This window comes from Ornithorhynchus anatinus, chromosome 6 (genome assembly GCF_004115215.2).
Source record: "Ornithorhynchus anatinus isolate Pmale09 chromosome 6, mOrnAna1.pri.v4, whole genome shotgun sequence".
Taxonomy (NCBI): Eukaryota; Metazoa; Chordata; class Mammalia; order Monotremata; family Ornithorhynchidae; genus Ornithorhynchus; species Ornithorhynchus anatinus.
This window is the reverse complement of record NC_041733.1, coordinates 25,862,412-25,882,479: the sequence shown is the minus strand read 5'-3', so window position 1 is coordinate 25,882,479 and position 20,068 is coordinate 25,862,412. Positions and strand designations below refer to the sequence as shown.

The following is a 20,068-nucleotide window of genomic DNA, read 5'->3' as shown; positions in this document are numbered from 1 at the left end:
TAATTTTGTTTACCCAAATTTAAATAGCCAAAAGATCCTCAATCCTAATTATCTTAGAAAATTGGCATTTCAAGTGCTTTTCTCACTTGAAGAATACTTAAAGAGAACCATGCTTTTTAAAACGTAAAATACAAATATTATGCCAATCACTGAAGCTCAGATGCCTTAAAAAATTGAAAACTGGCATTTAATATCAGCACACAGATCAGGAACAACTGGGGACAAAAACATCACATTCCAGTACAATTACAAGATATCAATTAAAATAGGACCTGTTCAGTGCAATGAAGCTTAAATACGTGAAGTGGCTAAGACTTTTTTTTAACTTAATCCTATGCTAACAGCAAAGGTGGCTAATTAATGCTTTTGCTCCTAATGCAAATGGACATTAATTATTAAAAGTTATTTTAGTGTGAGACTATGAACGATACCTCAAAAAAGGTTAAGAAGCAATTCATATGATTATTTTTGTGGGACTCTTTCTTTTTTTCATTTATTCCATATGCTTTTAATTTGAATGGGAAATAACATCTCATAGAGCCTATTTTAAAATGCCCTGTGGTTGAACTTGTTCTTCTTTCCTAAATTGCAATATTTAGAATTTTTTCTACCTGAATGCCATTCGGTGGTTCTAGTAGCCCAGAAAAAAAAAACATTAAAAAAAAAACTATCACTATTTCCTAGCCTGGAAATCAGAAGACCTGGGTTCTAAGTTACCTCCACTTTGACCTCAGGCAAATCATTCAACTTCTCTGTGTCTCAGTTTCCTCATATGTTCTCTCTCCTACTGTAGACTCTGAGCCCTTGTAGGACTGAAACTGTGTCTGCCATGATTATCTTGTTTCTACTCCAACTCTTAATTCAGTATGTATAAGTGTTTAACAAATTCTACAATTATTATTACAAAGAATATAAAATGAATATTACTCTCTAATGCCAATATGTAGGGATCAACCACCTAAAATGCCAGTTTTCTCAAAAACCAGGAACCCATTACATAAACATCTATCTCTGACCCCAACAGGTTTACTATAACTTTACCTCAGCACATAGATGAAAATAGCAGAGCAGGACTGTTGCCTCCGAACATGTAATCAGAAGAATTATAAATACTAAGAAAAGGAAGCCAAACATGTAATACATCTGATGAGACCTGAAAATAAAATAAAAGCACAAGTCAACTTTAAACCAATCTTTTTCCTTTTTAAAATGAAATCCAGAAACCTCAAAATCATGTAAAACCTAAAACAATGAACTGAATGTCTTATTAAAACCTATCATTATTTCTGAATAAAGTTGGAAAGTGTATCTAGTTAAGCAACCCGAAGGAATCAATTTGCTACCTGCGTATCTTCGATCAGAACTGAGAAATATCATTAGACCTGAGTGCTATCAACAGGACTATGTGATTCATGCTGAGGTCACAGGTTTAAGGAGAAGATAGAAACAAGAAAAAACCTGAAGAACAAAAAGAGTGAGAAGAGAAAGAAAGAGAGAAGATGGAGAAAAAGGAAAATAGAGAGGTGCCTTTATTTGAAATGGACCATGTGTTATCACCAAAAATTGCCTTAGCTGTCAAGCTTAAATAAACATATATGACAGTGTCCAGCATATATTAAGTGATCAAATATTCAGTGATGACAAAAATTATATGGAAAATATAGTACTTACCAAATACTGTTCAAAATGAAAAACAGCTGAATAAAAATACAACCAAAAGGCAAGATGCCACCCATGATGATGCCAGGTAATGGTTTTGTAAAGAAGGACTGTTCTGGAATTTGTCGGGGAATCTGGTTTGTGCGTACAGGGTGTTCAATTGGCTTTAAGAGAAACAGATGCAAATTAGGCCATAATTTAAGTCAAAGTAATCCTAAGTAAAATCATTCAGCTTTTAGAATCCTGGAATTGGAAGGGGCTTCAAGAGTTCTGCAAGCCAGCATTAATTTTCCCAAAGGCAAGACTATTCGTAAACCATTCAAGACAAATGGTTGCTTATGTTTATTCTTAAAGATCCCCATAGCTAGAGACTTCACAAGAACCGTTGGAAATCTATTACAACCGATCATAACTGCCATATAACGAGACAGCATAAAAAAGTGTCATGATTCAATATCACTGAAAGTGTGAAAAACTGATGTTCAGTCAACACAAATCATTCTCTGAAAAACGGGGCTAGGACAAAGTTGAAGTTTAGAATTACGGCAAGTATTAAAATTCTGGCCTGAATTAGGGGCAACGACTAGCCCCGGCCATGGCTGAGGCACTGGGATTCAATTTTAAGTGGAGGTTAAGTGGGTTCCCATATCAAGTCCAGTTCAAACTGGTCCTGCTAACCTATCACTCTCCTCTATGCCCCCAGCCTATGGTGGCAAGGGCTTATTTCAGGACAGCGGCTCAGTTTCAGGGAGCACCAGACACAACAGTATAGTGCACTTTACAAGTGACCGCAGAGATTCAATACAGCCAAAGTTACCTTTGGAAGACAGTCACATGCCTAGCCCACTCCCCTGATGCCCGCCCACCTGCAGAGAAGTGCAGCAACCATTCTGTGTTGCAAATACTTGATACGGATGGAACGTAGAGAAGCAGCGCAGCCTAGTACATACAGCATGGGCCTGGGAGCCAGGAGGACTTGGGTTCTAATCCCAGCTCGCCACTTGTCTGCTGTGTGACCTTGGGCAAGTGACTTCACTTCTCTGTGCCTCGATTACCACATCTGGAAAACGGGGATTAAGACTGAGTCCCATGTGGGACATGGACACATCCAACCTAATTACTTTGCATCTACCCCAGTGCTTAGAACAGTGCTTGGCACACAGCATGAGCTTAGCAAATATCTTAAAAAAAACCTCACATAGTGCTGATGAGAGTCAAAACAAAATAAAACAGTAACTACAAGCATATTTTTAAGCTTCAGAGATAAAACAAAGGTATTTCTATGCCATTTAATGGTTAAAGATAGAAAGATATTCACACTTTACCTTATCTTTGAATCCAAAGTATGCACCGACAAAAGTTAATGGTACTGAAATTCCAAACCACATTGCGAGGATAGCTACCAGAGTCCCAAAGGGAATAGCAGCGGATGATCCCTTCACCCAAAGAATAAGATTCATGATGAAGAAATCAGCAAAGACAATACTGGAAGAAAAATTCAAACAAGACGTGTCCAAAAAAAAAATTAAACAAACGTAGCTTCAGGAAATGCTTGTGACATTTAATGACAGTGACAGTGCTTTCATTGAGAGGTCCAGGGCAAACCTGGATCAGTATTAAATGCAGAACTGCAAATGAGTCATATTAGGAGTCAAAACAGACCTGAGTTCACAAATTTGGAAGCTGTCAACTCAACATCAGACAAAATATTTGCCAGGGAATAAGCTGGAGAATTCAAGGTGCATGTGAGCTTGTTGGGGGCAGGGAAGGTGTCTGGTTGTTATTGTATTGTACTCTTCCTAGTACTTAGTACAGTGTTTTGCACACAGTAAACCTTCTATATATGACTGAATGAATAAGATGGTGCTTAGTATGTGAACCAGTTCCCTCTTTTGTCTCCACATCAGTCTCTGCTGCCCAGAGGGAAATTTTCCAAACAAACGACTCTCAATTCACTGTCAAGAAGCAACATGACCCAATGAAAAGATCACTGGGCTGGGAGTCAGGACCTGGGTCCTAATCGCAGTTCTGCCACTTGGAAGCTGTATGACATTGGGCAAGTCACAACTTCTCTGACTCAGTTTCCTCATCTGTAAAATGGGGATTCAATACATCTCTTTCCTCCTTCGTAGACTGTGAGCCCCATGTGGGACAGGGACTGTATCCAACCTAAGTAATTTATATCTAACCCAGCACTTATAACAACCGTTAATCCAGGCTGGACCGAGTGTTATTAACAGGTGGTTTTACAACTCGGAAACTAACACCAAATACCAACGAAGCGGAAAATTAGTGTCTATAAAAAGTAATGACAAATGGAAACCTTGAATGGATGTCCAAGCAAAGTAAATTCTATATATGATTCAATATATGCTCTTGGATCTAAAGACACATTTGGCATATTTCTTCACTCCTGAAATTCTAACTTTTTTTGGTGAAACACCTAGACAAGAGGGAGAGTCTTGTTGACTGTACATTGATATTAGAGATCTAATTACCAGTTTATAAATCAGAGTGCCCAAGGCCAAATTTTCTAATTCTACCCTAAGTTGCCTTCTTCCTCTAAGATGACAGTTCATAATAAAGGGCATGCTTTGGAAGAAAACGAAATGGAAGAGAGAACTACCATGTATAGTTGCTTACTATTGTAAATCCTGTTTGGATTAAATAATCCATTGGTGGCCTGAAAAAATTAAGGCTTCCAAAGAAACCTAATTTGCAGGAATTGCCATCAGCAGTAACTGTGTTCACTGGGTGGCTACACTGTGCCGAGCATAATTCTCGGCATTTGAGGACATTTGAGGATAAAAGTATAACGCACCGTCCCCGCTGTGAAGTTCACAGGCTACACAAGATTACCAAAATGGTTCTTTTGTCAGAAACCTTCATCACTGATGGGAGAGCTCCAGGAGACATTTCCCAACTTCTGGCGTGGGTCAGATTTCAAGGGGTAGGATGGAATCCAAACTACACTATCTCAAAGCAACTTACACAGAACTGAAATTCTATAAATCACATAGGCAAACAGTACAAAATTTTTTATCCTCTCCTCTAAAGTCAATACACAGTAGAAAGCTGTTCAGAGAAGGCTTCCAAAGAAGGTATATACAGCAATCTAAATTTTTTCAATGTACCACTTTATGGTATTCATAAAGTGCCTATTATGTGTCAGGTACCATATAAAGTGCTGATACAAGATAACCAGGTTGGATCCAGCCCATGTTCTACATTGGAGCTCACAGTCTTACTTTCCATTTTACAGACAGGGTAACTGAGGGACAGAGAAGCTATGTGATTTGCCCAAGGTCACACAGCAGACAAGTAGTAGTCAGGACTATAACACAGGTCATCCAACTCCAGGCCGTGTTGCTTCCTTCAGTTCGGAGTGTAGAACTCAAATATTCTTTCAATTGCTCTTGCCCCCAGTCATAGACATAATGAAGGCACATCTCCTCCAAGAAGCCTTCCCTGACTGAGCCCACCTCTCCTCTTCTCCCACTTCCTTCTGCGTTGCCCTGACTAGTTCCCTTCATTCATCCCCTCTCCCAACCCCATAGCACTTATGTAAATATCTGTAATTTATTTATGTATGTATATTAATGTCTGTCTCCCTCTCTAGACTGTGAGCTCGTTGTGGGTAGAGAATGTGTCTGTTTATTGTTATACTGTACTTCCCAAGCACTTAGTTCAGTCTTTGCACACAGTAGCACTCAATAAACATAAATGAATGAATGAAATGCTTTTTCAATTAAAGTGAATTTGCTTTACACCTCATGCATTCTGAATATAGTATTGTGACAATACCACTTGGGCTCTGGCTAAACTGAAAAAGAGTGGTGAATGAGGAAATTTTGATTGTTGGAAGAAAATCTTATCAAAATGTTCTTATCTAAGGACTCATTTCTACAACTATATTAAACACTACACTCATTTCAGAGATGACGCCACAGTCCACTCAACTGGAAAAGTCACAGAAAAGTTGATTGGTCCAGCTGAAGAAAAAGATGGCAATGTACCCAGAAAGTCTTTGCCAGAAGAAAAATAATTACTCTTAAAGGTACATTCTAACAACCAAACATACAGTACTCCACCCGCTGAATGATCTCCCCGACTCCCCTAGTTTTCCTTTCCCCCAGAGTTTAGGACACAACGGATTACATTAGATAAAACATCATGTTTCGGAATTCATAACCCCTGAGGGCCTTTTATAGCCTTAGCAAAGTCAGTGGCCCAGCACAGGACAATCAAAGCATCTGTTTTTGTTTCATCTCCAATGTGTGACTACCTTTCATGAAACTAAATTTATTCTGGTCCTTACACTGTTAACACAGGATTTCCTCCACAGATGAGATGTCATGTGATAAGAAAGAATTCTAACAGTATGGGAGTTATTTTAATTTCCCATATACAGGGAAGCATAAAACTACCACATAATTAAACCACCTGAGATCCCATTTTGCTTATGCAAATTCTCATTAATTTAAATTTCAAGTTCTCATATATTTTTACACAATCAAGGAGGTGATATTCTGATGGGGAAATAAACCACAGTTTTTTTCACTAAAGAATGCTTAGCATTAAAATCATGCTAATGAAATTTGTACTAAAATTATGGGAATACACCAATTCAGTCTCATCATTTCACTTTAAATTTCCTCCAGATAGAATTATCCATAATAATCACTGCGGGACAGGGCATAAAAAGCCCAAGATACTGCTGCATCACCCACTGCAATAAATGAAGTGCCTTTCTTCAGTGAAATACCTTCACTCAGTTTACTATAAAGAATTTTAGCTTAGACACTGTTTCTTGGAAAGTGCCTTAAAAATGCTAACAATGTCACTGTTTATAAAATGAGAAAATAATACCTATCCTATCAATCAGTGGTATTTATTGAGCACCTACTGTGTGTAGCACACTGTATTAAGCATTTGGGAGAGTACAATACAAGAGAGTTGATAGGCACAATCCCTCCCCCTAAAGAGTTTATAAATTATTGGGGATAGGCATTAAAATGAATTACAGACTATGCAAGTATTTCTCTGTTTAAACCATGCAGTATTCCACTTAAGGAAATGATCTGAGAAAAATTGGCTAGTAGACTTTTATCCCACAAAGTCCATTTTCTTTTCCTTTAGAAAACCTATCACTGAAGCATATGCATATGAATTATTAATAATATTATATTTTCAGGTTACTACATGTCCATTTAATATATCACCTCTTCAAGTCATTGAATGATCATTTACTGGCTTCAAAAAATGCAGTTTAAATCCAACCACTTGCTTTCTACACTCAGGATCAGCAATCCTCTTTCTTTAACACTAGCTTAATATTCAGGCCACTGCCCTTCCTTTTCACTGCTATCATTTTAAGTTCCCTAATTCACTCTCTTGCCCATCCCTGCTTATGGAGCAGGGGCATGAAGGAAATCCTCCAAGTGTTGAGTTGCCAGATCTTAGCAATGTCCTCTCCTCTATTTCAGCTTGGCACTCAATGTAAAACATTGTCAATGCCTTCAAAAACTTGATGCTTAAGTTTCTTCTTAAACATCATCATTTCCCTATTTAAAATACCTAACTTTGGGGAAAACGCTATTTTAGTTTCTTACACAATAAAGCCTCATAAGAGTCTCTTTAGTGTATAGTTTCTTCTTCAAATGCACATAACTGCCAATTAAATGAAGCAGCCTGGTCTAGTTGAAAGAACTTGGGCCTGGGAGTCAGAGGACCTGGGCTCCACTCCCGGGTCTGCCATCTGCCTGCTGTGTGACAGTGGGAAAGTCACTTAACTTCTGTGTGATTCAGCTCCCTCATCTGCAAAATGGAGATTCAATATCTGTTCTCCCTCTTAGACTGTGAGCCCCAGTGGAACCTACCTTGTATGTACCCCAGTGCTTGATACAGTGCCTGGCACATAGTAGGCATTTAACAAATACCACGATCATTATTATTTTGATTACTATTATGCTGTATAAAAGACACTATAATATATTAAGCCTGGGAGTCAGAGGACCTGAATTCGAATCCAGGCTCCACCACTTGTCAGCTCTGTGACTTTGGGCAAGTCAATTCACTTCTCTGTGCCTCAGTTCCCTCACCTGCAAAATGGGGATTAAGACAGAGCTCCACGTGGGACAACCCGATTACCTTGTATCTACCCTAGTGCTTAGAACAGTGCTTGGCACATAGTAAGCACTTAACAAATACCAACATTATTATATTAAATAAAATACCCCTCTCTAAAAATCCTAACTGAAAGAAGTTCACATTTAACAAACCTGAAAATAAAGAATATTGCAATAAGTTTCTCTTCTCAGAGTAATTTCTGTGTGTAAATGAAAAGTGGAGAATAAATAGGCAACTCTTTGGCACCTAAAGTATACATGATAGCTTTTCCTTCATTTTTTGTTAAGACCCACAGGGATAACATGCAAAATTTTCAGCTGAATAAAACATAAGATTACTAACCCAGGACACAATAGTGCTGTCAGTAAAACATTTGTCTTCCACTTTTCACCTCTAAATGCTGTGGAAAAAAGGAAAATATAATTACTGCAGCAAGCTTAATTTCTTTTAATGCTTCATAGAAGAGCATGACATACTGCTTCTACAGCTATGCCACAAATCCCCCCATTCATTTTACAGAAATTTCTATTTATAGTCCTTTAATTTCTACATTTAACATCTTATGAAACACATTAACAACCGTTCTACTTACTCTTGTACATTCTAGCAGACACATAGCCAGCAGGTGTTCCCAGTAGTACCCAGAGTACGACAGCACAGGTCATTAAAGCACCTCGATTGGCAGGAGAGAGAAAACCAAGGCACGCTAGGACTGGAGACATGGAAGAAAAAATATTAGATCAATGTAAATGATAATAGTTTAGCAATTATGCAGCACAGCCATTAAGATCTATTCTACTTGTATTTCATACTGTACGAAACAGTGTATCCGGTACAGTCTAGTGTGAGTGCTAAAGATATTTCTGTTGAGCCCATGATTTTCAAAGACAAAGTCACAGGGTAATTTTTTTCCATCATTATTTCTGACCGTTGCTCCTAGGGCAATGTAAAATAATAGGTTCTCCTACTTGATAAATCAAAAAATCTAGTTCTTAAATCATGACCTATCAAAGAAAGCCACTTGACAGTAAAAGATTAAAATACAAGCTCTATCTTGTGTTTGGTATTCCAAATGAAACCCAAAAAACTCATACTTAGTTTAGATTACTCTGCAGTTCATCAGAGTGAAGATATCATTCCTTGATTTCAATATCCCATTTACATATAAATCAGTTGTTGTGCCATTGGTAGTAAAATGTATTGAGAAACTTTTCCTTCAATTTAAGACTAAAAAAGTTGCAATTTATATAAATTTTATGGGATTTAAGATTTCATTTTGCAAATCTATACCTTTCACAAGTACAGCTGTAAATTTAGAAACATTGCACAGTGATGGGAATTTTTTAGAGTCATGAACTTAAAATCCATGTAAATCGCAGGGTGGGGGCGTGGGGAATCAGAAAAAGAAATGGGCAAGTTGCAGAAAAAAAAGAAAAATCCGGGAATTATTGACTACCAGATCAGAGCCTATGATTTTCATGGATCTGGTCTAACACTTCCCTTCCCTTCCTCCCCCTCTCCCCCCGCCAAAAAAAACACAAAACTTCAACTGAGTACCAAGTATTTAGGATAAGTTTGGCTGGGGCCAAGTGATGGCTCCTGTGAGTTTCTGGAACTACACTTGCATAATACGGCTTATAAATGCAGCAACCAGCCGCTGCACTTGCCAGTGGCTATAGTTTCAATCCCCCCCCCCCCCCCATTAACCTAATCCAAAAAAGGGAGGGTGGGAGGAGTTGGAGGGAATGGCGGGTTCTCCAGACCATCACACAGCACTCTCGGACAGCATCGGGGGAGGAAAAAGCCTGTAAGGTATATTGCGAGATTCCCCTGTACCATGGTCCAAGAGGCCAGATCTGGAAGAATTAGACCAGAGTTGGAGCAGGATTTTTTGAAGCAAAACAAACCAAAAAAAAGCGCACCCATCCTCCACTTAATTTTTCCTAGGTAGGGTTGGTTCTCCTAGCTCCTCTGTTGCTGCTGGTTCCTACTGACTATTCTCTCCCCGAAATAAAAGAGATGGTCCAAAGTTCTTATGTGTCCTGAGACAAAAGCCTTGTCTCCATTTAAGCCCAACTTCCAAAATTTTCGTTTTAAGGTAGGTTTCTTGCTTTTCATACTTTAAAAGAGCAGTATGGCCTAATGGAAAGATCGTGGGCCTGGGAGTCAGAGGACCTGAGTTCTACTCCTGATTCTGCCAATTGCCTGTTGTGCATCCTTGGACAAATCACTTAACTCCTGTGACTCAATTTCCTCATCTTTAAAAATGGTTTCAATATTTGTTCTCCCTCCCACTCAGATTGTGAGCTCCATGTGGGATAGGAACTGTGTCCAACCTGATTACCTTGCATCTACCCCAGTGCTTAGAACAGTGCTTGACACCCAATAAGCACTTAAATACCATAATTTTCACTGCAAGAATTATTTCAAAACATTAAATGTCATCACATAAAAAGAGTGTCCCTTTCTTCATTAAATGTCATCACATAAAGTGTCCCTTTCTTCCCTTTCTTCTGCTGGGTTTCATTTTAAAAACACGTTCAATCATCTTACTCAGTTTTACAGATGAAATTCTGCAACGACAAAAGTTTATGAGTGCTTCTAAATCACATCATTGTGAAGAAGAGAACTTCACGGTAATGGGATCCTTGCAGGATGAATCTGTTTTCAGCCCCAATGGAGATTTCCAGGGGAAGCAGCACAGTCCTGTCTAAGTTCCATGACCCCTCTACTTGGCAGAGGCCCAGCTGGCCAATGCAGGGAGGAACATACCGCTCACAGCTTTGGACGAAGGCCCTCCTTCCAGACAAGGACAAGTTTCAGGTCACCCTGAATAGAGCTGGGACCTGATCAGAGACTCTCATTCTCTATCAGAAATGGCATTGGGGGTGGGGGGGGTGTGAGGCACCATGGCCTTGTGGAAAGAACACGGTCCTGGGAATCAGAAGACCTGGATCCTACTCCAGGCTACACCACCTGCCTGCTGCGTGACACTTGGGCAAGTAGCTTTGGTACCTGGTGCCTCCATTTCCTCATCTGTAAAATGGGGATTCAATATCTGTTCTCCCTCCATACTTAGGCTGTGAACCACATGTGGAACAGGGACTGTGTCTGATCTCATTAGCTAGTATCTACCCCAGGACTAGGTATACAGCACTTTGCACATAGTAAGCCCTTAAATACCACTATCATTATTAGGTTATTATTATTAGGAGTAAAGTGTTCAGGCTGGGATGTAGAAGGAGAGCAGCGAGGTGAGACAAGTGGATGAGTGCCTTAAAGCCAATGGTAAGGAGCTTCTGTTTGATGCAGAAGTAGACGGGCAACCACTGGAGTTTCCTGAAGAGTGGGGAAACATGGACTGGACACTTTTGTAGAAAAATGATCCAGGGAGACAAGAGGCAGGGAGGTCAATTAGGAGGCTGATAGATTAATCGAAGCGGGACAGGATAAATGCTTGCATTAACATGGCAGCAGTTTGGATGGAGAGGAAAGGGTGGATTTTAGCGATGCTGTGAATGTTGAACTGACAGGATTTAGTGATGGATTGAATATGTGGGTTGAATGAGACAGAGGAGTCAAGGATAACGCCAAGGTTATGGGCTGGTGAGACAGGACAGATGGTGGTGCTGTGTACAGTGTTGGGAAAGTCAGGGGGAAGACAAGGTTTGGGTGGGAAGACAAGGAATTCTGTTTTGGACATGTTAAGTTTGAAGTGATGGCAGGACATCCAAGTAGAGATGTCTTGAAGGCAGAAGGAAACGTGAAACAGCAGGGAGGGAGAGAGATCAGGGTTGGAGATACAGATTGGGGAATCATCCATTTAGACGTCCCAGTTGAAGCCAAGGGAGTGAATGAGTTTTCCAAGGGAGTGGGTGTAGATGGAGAATAGAGGAGACCCAGAGCTGAACCTTGAGGGACCCACAGTTGGAGGGTGGAAGGCAGAAGAGGAGCCTGTGAAAAGAGACTGAGAAAGATAAAAGATGAGGGAGAGAGTTAATCTTATATATGCACAAGGGCACCACAATTGCTGGGAAATACAATCCCTCTAGTCCTTCGGCAATGGCTCCAAAACTTGACAGGAGGCAAACATCTACCACTCATTATGGGCCCTCCATCCTACTGCCCGACCACAGGGAGTACATAGCCTATAAGTCTTAGGCTCTGATTGGATAAAGATCCTCACAGAGATTGAAGATAATAATAACAATGTGTTTATTAAGCACTGTGCCAAGCACTGAACACTAGGGTAAATGAAAGATAATCAGGTTGGATATGGTCCCTATCCAATATGGGGCTCATTATATAAGTACGAAGGAGAATAGTTATTTAATCCCCATCTTACAGATAAGGAAACTGAGCCACAAATAAGTGGCATGCCAAGGCCACACAGCAGGTAAGTGGCAGAGCTGGAATTAGAACCCTGGTCCTCTCACTCCCAGGGCTGAGCTCTTTCCACTATACCATGTTGTCATTCAGTACTATCCAATCAGTGGAGTTCAGTTCTATTTGAGAACAATGACACTCTTCAGAGAATGCCCTGCCTCCAAACAGATAGCAACTATCTCCAAAGGCTTCCGTAAGTATCTCTGCTCAGATTCTAATTATAATAGATGGACGCCAGATAAAAACTACAATTATGCTATAATTTTTATGGCTCATTATCAACTGAATGAAAAATATATAGTAGTTGGCCAGGGTTCAAATCTCTTGCTAAAACAATCTTAATAAAAGGAGCTCACATTTCCCAAAGGAGTCACAGAGAAAGTTTCAATGTTTCATTGTCAGAGGAGGTCTTTATCTCAATTCCCTGCCACGCTGCTATGTCAATTCTCAGCACCATTCCTCTTACCACTTTTTGTTAGCAGAGCACTTTACCTTCATTATCCACTACTTTGCCCCAAATTCATACACCAGACCATACCACAGGTGAGAAACAGATCATTTCCAACAAGGAAAAATGAAGGGATATTTTTACAACATAAAGCAAATTTTGCCATGCTTTTTTTTTATTTTTATCGGGTGGAGGGGTAATGAGGAGCATGGAGAATTCCTATGTAAGATATGGAGCCATCATTTCCCCAGGATTTACACTAGAGCACAGAGACTGTTTTTAAAAAAAACAAGCTCTTTTCCAGTAAAGATGATTCTGCAATTTTGCAAGAAAAGTCTACAACTTTATTTATGATGCTGTTTCTCAGAATTTGGCAATTGGCATTTCTATGGGTGCTACTTACATAAGGTAATAAATGTCATGATGAAAATTTGTGTTCCTTGACCCAAAAAGACAGACAGTAACATTCCCTTCCTTGGAGGTCTAAACACATCACCATGAACCAGCTTCCAGCCAAATTCCTCTTGGGCATCTTCCTGCACAAAAGTAGTTCTTTATTAGATGTACATTATTAAGTGCACTTTGCAAACTACTTGGATCTCCAAAAATCGAAAAACTGAAAACAATGGCTACTTATAGATTTAGCAGTACCCTGGAAACAGCATAGTTTATCATCCCAAAAAATATATTTTGACAGGTTAAGGAAGCTAAAATCCTAATTTTCTACTCTGCTTCAAATCTCTCAAACCAGCTTGTCAGACAGTCAATTCGCAGTATGTATTGAACACAATTATGCACTTAACACTGTACTAACTTATAAAATACCCACTAAATTACTATCCCAGTCTGTTAAATGATACCTCTTGAAGGGCTGAAACTTGAAAAGTGAGCTGAAGGTAAGGTTCAAGTCAAACAGTGGGTGGCAAGCACATGGAAAGCATTATCACCAGAAGCTGTTCAGAGAAAAACCATTCTTAGGTACAAGAAGGTTTTGAATAAATGAATGGATGGAAAAATTAGGGAAACTAGAAAGTTCACTCCTATTCATGAGACAATAGCAAGCAACTATTTTATTGTTCTGCAAACCATCCTTTGGTGCCACTCTAAGAGGCAACATACTAGGGTAAGGATACAATTTACTGGTAGTTCCCGTGAGAGCCTTTCTCATGCTCTTAGCAAGAAAAAATAATTTTGATGGGGAGAAGATGCGGGGTTGCCTAAGTCTTCAGGGAAGTTCCTGGTGCACCTCCTGCACCTGGTTTTGGACAGGTCCCAGGTTCCCACACTCTGAGCTCACCTGAGCACTTGCCATTGGGTAACAGGAACCCAGGCATGACAATGGAACATGAGCAGTCATAACTTGGGCCTCTAAGGGGGGCGGAGCCCAGAAATTTACATTGCCACCAACACCAACTTAGAGAAACCAAACATTATGCTATGGGATCTCAAAAGACCCATACCACTTTTAAAGCACCTAATAGAAACCTGTCACTGGTATTTATGGAGTGCTTACTGTGTGCAGAGCACTGGACTAAAGTGCTTGGGAAATAATTCTAAAATTAGAATTTACTGAGCCCCCCACATAGTGTAATGTGTTGTTTTAGACACTTGGGAAGAACAGAATAACCAAGTGACACATTCCCTGTGCACAAGGGACTTTTATACTCTAATGTGGGAGATAGACAAAATATTCACAACTAGAAGTAGCAACTCTGTTGTAATATATTCTCGTTAGTGCTTAGTACAGTGCTCTACACACAGTAAGCGTTCAATAAGTGTCACTGATTGCTTGAGAGGACAAACATTTTACTTTAAAAGACCTCATAGTTTGCTTCTGAGTTTAGCCAAGACAAATATTTCACTTGAGGTCTATCCCCCTCTGCCCCATGCTACCCCCCGCCAAACCCCCGAAAACCAACAGTCCCCCATATAGTAAGGTTCGATTTGAACATATTTTTCTCACAAAACTGGTGAAATTCACTAACGTTACCTCAACACACCATTTTAGCAACTTAAGGCAATAATATATTAGGGGGCACTGATTAACACTACTTAGGAGATGTACTGGTTTGCTACCTTGAGGCTTATCTCTATTCGGACCTTTCTGGATTATTCAACTTGCTACCTTTGTTGATCTCACAAAAGGAAAACATTATTAACGGCTACCACTTAACATCTCCTGGATACCCTAGGTATTAAGAAAACGCAAACATATAACAACGTTATTATTGCTTCAGACATACATTATAGTGGTGCTTTGCACAGCTGTGGTACTGAATAAATGCCTAATGATATTTAAAATCACAAGATTAGACAACTTGGGGGAAAACTGATAAAATTCACGAGTTTTACTTACAGAAGAATCTATCTGGTTGTATCTGGCAATATCTTTATGAAGTGTTCTCAATATGATCATAGCCACCATCCCAGATAAGAAAAGAACAATTACGAGGGAGTTCATTATACTGAAAGTAAAAGAAAAATTCACAACTTTACTCTTTTCATTTAAACTCCTTTGCCTCATTAGAAAGAGGAGCTGTAAAAATGTGAACCAAAAATATTAAATTCTCCTTCAATGTCATTCAACCTTCTTGGAGATAGTGAGGGTTTAAAGCTCATAACTAGTCTAATATACAAGCAAAGGGACATAATTTAGCATAAACCTCTGCAAGCAACAATAATTTTCTAAAATATGTGAAGAGAAATAAGAGAAAACTCTATAAGTGAACAAGTAACAAGAAGTAGCGTGGCTCAGTGAAAAGAGCACAGGCTTGGGAGTCAGAGGTCATGGGTTCTAATCCCGGCTCTGCCGCTTGTCGTCTGTGTGACTTTAGGCAAGTCACTTAACTTCTCCATGCCTCAGTTATCTCATCTGTAAAATGGGGATTAAGACTGTGAATCCCACGTGGGACAACCTGATCACTTTGTATCCTCCCCAGCGCTTAGAATAGTGCTTTGCACATAGTAAGCGCTTAACAAATGCCATCATTATTATTATTATTATTATTATTAAGATAGATAGATTTTCTATTTGGTACCACATGCTAATCCACTTACTGAAAAGCATTATTTTGGTCATTCCCAGAAAGAAAATTTATGACCCCGTCTGTGACACTAAAACTCAATAAAGCAAATCTTGGTTCTTGACTTTTTTCTCTTTTTTTTTAAGAAATTCAGTGAATTGTAAAAATTGCATTCCAAATTTAGCAAAAGTTCTGGTAAATCAAATGAGCTAAATCAGCTCCATAAAAACTAAATACGAATATTCCTGCATTTTGTATTCAAAGGTGGCATCTCTGATAGGGAGACTCCAGCCCTGCTATGAATGACTCCGAAGGATCCTGAGTATTCCTCCTGTCATGCGACAAAAATGTTGACCCCAAAATGGCCTGGATTCATGTTCTAGTTCTAATCATCATACAAATCTCCCCTAAAAACTACTGGGAAGAAAAAGTTGACTTTCATTACTGATGAGCAGGGCTAACTTATTTAATGGCAAAGGCTACCACCCTGCAACTTCTAATTCTTTATATTTTGGCAAAGGCTTACCTGAACCATTGAATGTTGGTATGAGGCATCGATTCCAAAATGTAATCCCACCTAGAAGCCCACTTTATGTCGTTATTTTTCTACAAGAGAAACAATAAAAAATGGATTATCTATAACTGGTTATTTCCAAATTCCAAAATATATTTAAATATTTTTTTCATTCATTTGCTGTACTTTAATCTTACCAACATCATTGCTGAATTTACTCTATCACCTCATACAAAAATTTATTTACATGAGCCAAGTCTTTCCTGGAATATCCAGTCTATCTTCCTCATCCTCAATTCCTCTTGGTTTCACCTCATCATTTAACAATTTTACATCTAGTTTTTTTAAAGCAGTATCCTTTTGCAACATCTCTAGACTGTAAGCCCATCTCTAGACACTCAAGTCCATTGTGGGCAGGGAATGTGTTTACCAACTCAGTTGCACTGTACTCTCCCAAGCACTTAGCACAGTGCTCTGCATAAAAATGCTCAATAAATACCACTGACGGATTTATTTTTACATTAATATATATCAAATTAAATTTAAATTAAATTAAATCTCTGCTATAATTGCTGCCACAACCATTTGTTGCACTGAACATATATGCTCATCACGTAGGAAAATGCGATGCTACCGGACAACTTCTTTGATGATGCCAGGCCACTGTCAGGTGATCAACCACTTACATATCATGTGAACTCGTCGTTGGAAAAATCGGATCAGAAATGATATCCCTGTCAAACATCGGCAGCAATGAATGGAATACTTGCTATCGGAATTGTGAAGTGCTGGTTTTAGAACCAGGAGCCAAACTGGAAAACTCTAGCAGGAAATAGTCGGCTGCTAAAATTTAATCCATCGGCCTCACTCCTTTTCTAAAAGTATGTGCCTGGAGAGTCTCCTTCCCTTATAAAGCTCAACTTTTCTGGACAAACCGGTGGAAGTCTGTTAACAGTTTCCTTTTACTCGTTACATTTCAATTTTTTTGAAATATGCCTCTTCCGAATGTTCTTAAGGAAATTTTCCAGAATTTTAAATGAGCAGCAGTGAAATGTTTTCTTAAAAAAAATGTCGTGCCACTTGCAATTTTTGATTGTGCAAGCATTGCCACCTGCTGGAATAGCAGACAGCAGCTCATCACTACAACTACCCCTCACTTTATCCTAGGGCTGCAGTCGTGAGAAAACACAACAATATCTGTATATCGGAAGAGGTTTAGTTTCCAGAAACTCCTTTGGGTCAAAAAAGAAGTTTCACTGCCAGAGGGACAGCTCAGCGAGGACATTTACTATGAGGAATTTATGAGTCCATCAGAGGCAGCGGCTTCACTAGGATCAGACAGATCTTCTGTGGCCGCTTCTAGCAACAACACACTTCCAAATCTCTGAACCGGCAACCTTGAAAGTGATTGTGAAAGGGCACTGACTCCTCGCTACGACGCCAAGACCAAATGCAATCAGATTCCACCAAGCCCCCATACAAGTAGGGGACAATGCCGGAGGAATAAGCACAGGGATGATTTGGCTGTTCTTGGCCTTGAACTGGCAACACACTGAGCAACTGCCTGACCCAACGGCATTAGCTGATCCAAACATGCACCAGAGAGTCTCTGCCAAATTATTCAGAGGCCCGGGTCGGGTCTCGGGAGGCTTAGGAGAGCTGCCCTGACATGCCCTGTGATCAGGTGACACTGTAGAAGACTTGGCTGTCTGAACCAACAGTATGTGCAACTCTCCACATTTTCCCAAGACTTACAGAATCTAAGCTGATTGGTCTCAATGCACAGAGCCCTGCCGGGCATCCTGAAGCCAGGGACCGGGCCAGGGCAGCTGGGGAGAGCCTCCTGCACTCAGGAGCCCAATTAGCTAAGACTCCTGAATGCATGGGAAGACTCAACTGTTTCTCGGCCCCCGGGGACAAGCTCCATTCACTCAAGGGCCAGTCAACTAAGGATCAACTTTCCACCAAGCTTTGGCTTTATGCACATGTGTAACACTTGGCATTCCCCCTGTTATACACACTATGATTCTTCAGATTTGGTCCTATGATTGCAACCAAAGTTCTGGGGTAAAATTCAAGAGCATTTGTGTTGTCAAATAGAAGTACATGAAATCACTCAACCCTATTCACGAAAATAAGTATTTAAAATGTAATACGCTCATGAAATTAAGGGTATAAGCAGTTTAGTCATTTGTTTAGGCTTTTACGACAGTGAAAGACAAAACCTGATGAATTTTTATTCTAAGGTCCTAAAATGTTTTCAAAAGATAACTAATCCTTCCAAAAATCTGAGGAACGCAATTGCAAAGCACGCTTTACCACCTGAGGGACCAGAGCGGCAAAGATTTGCCTAAACACACTAGCAGAGAGAGAAACAGACTCAAATTCCTTGATTTCCAGTCCACTAGCCCAAACAATTATGCAAAACTGGCTTCCATCCAATTAAATTGATGGACACATGGCTAAAAAAATGTTGGAGGATCTGTTGAAATCCTTTAAATATACAAAAATGATATTCTTTTGAGCTGCCTTGTCCACGACAAAAATAAGGTATATGCAATAGGTTACAAAAAGATTGTTTTCAAACCAAACAAAAATTAATCAGCACAAACTATTAGATGAAGGCTTATGTGACGTAGGCTAGTACTGATTTCACTTCTATGAAGGCATCCATCATTTGCACTGCATATCCTTTTGGTGGCTTTCAGAAACCAAACTGAAGTCAAATCCAAAGTACTTAAGTGACGTTAGCAAACGCTTCTAATATTTGGGCTGAACACCATTTACCAGAATGGCAATTGAACACTTTATCTGCACACCCTTCATGAACATTTTTCCTTTTAATACCCAGCCCAAGATGAAGACCAGTTACAAAAAATTCAGCTAAAAACTAACATCTGTGTACTGGAGGGGAAAATGTCATTAAGGGACTCACATTTCAAGTATTTTGCATATCTGGTATGTATTTCTATCTTTTACGGAACTGATACTTTGGAATTGAGCTGGCCATTTTGTGCCCTTAATGTTTCTCTACTTCTCTCAGCTTATTTGCCACTTCATTTAAAAACACAAACAAAAAACCCCACTGCTTTTCTGATTAACTACCAAACATTTTAATTAATTCTTAATTGTGATGAATAGCAAAGGCATTACAGATCCTTAATCTAAAATGAAGAGTCTAACAACCTAAATACATAACATACTTACTTCAAATTTCACAGAGTAGCTGTAGATCAAATTCAATTTATTTGAAAATTCTCCAGGGATTTCCATAGGGGGTCCTTCACAACTCAGTTTGTTTTCATCAGTATGCTTATAGCTAATATGTAGGAGAAAAGTTTGGGTCAAAATGGGAATCTGAGGCATTGCAATTTTTCTTAAGAATCGATCATATTTACTGAGCACTTACTACAAACAGAGCACTGTACTGAGCGCTTGGGAGAGTACAATACAACAGAATTAGGAGACATGTTCCCTGACCACAGAGTTTATACAGTCTAAAACTTCGAAAAATACTTTTGAGACTTAAAAGGAACTCATGAAGGTAAACTGAAAGGACAGTGTTTCACTTTTTATTTCATTTAAACCACACTCCCAACACTCCTAAGAAACTTGATGCTGATAACCTGAATGGGAATTACACTTGAAAAAAGTAATCCCATCTAACAGATCATATTCAGTTCTACTGGTGAGGCACCCATTGGAGTAGGCCATCAGTGCAACAACAGCCAGAACCATCACTATATGGCATTTCTATCCACCTCCTTAGGGTGTACAGAGGCACACCTAACCCGAAATACCTCCAATCGTTACCTATTTCCTTCCATCTCAAGCAAAGTAATGAACCCTGACTTCAATGCTCTCCACCAGTTCTCTCCTTCTTACTAAAATGCCATTTATCTCTAAGAA

General features: G+C 39.4%; 1 protein-coding gene across 1 annotated transcript in view; it reads right to left on the bottom strand.

The window, feature by feature from the left end:
* Positions 1–20,068, bottom strand: part of LOC100083560 (transmembrane 9 superfamily member 2-like) — a 50,212-nt gene that overhangs the window by 13,010 nt on the left and 17,134 nt on the right. The window contains exons 7-15 of the mRNA XM_029067365.2: positions 19,367–19,478; positions 16,172–16,251; positions 14,979–15,087; positions 13,026–13,158; positions 8,381–8,500; positions 8,131–8,188; positions 2,985–3,144; positions 1,672–1,823; positions 1,042–1,153 (exon numbers count right to left, since the gene is read on the bottom strand). Of these exons, the coding sequence (XP_028923198.1) occupies positions 1,042–1,153; positions 1,672–1,823; positions 2,985–3,144; positions 8,131–8,188; positions 8,381–8,500; positions 13,026–13,158; positions 14,979–15,087; positions 16,172–16,251; positions 19,367–19,478 (1,036 nt within the window). The remainder of the gene's footprint in view (positions 1–1,041; positions 1,154–1,671; positions 1,824–2,984; positions 3,145–8,130; positions 8,189–8,380; positions 8,501–13,025; positions 13,159–14,978; positions 15,088–16,171; positions 16,252–19,366; positions 19,479–20,068) is intronic.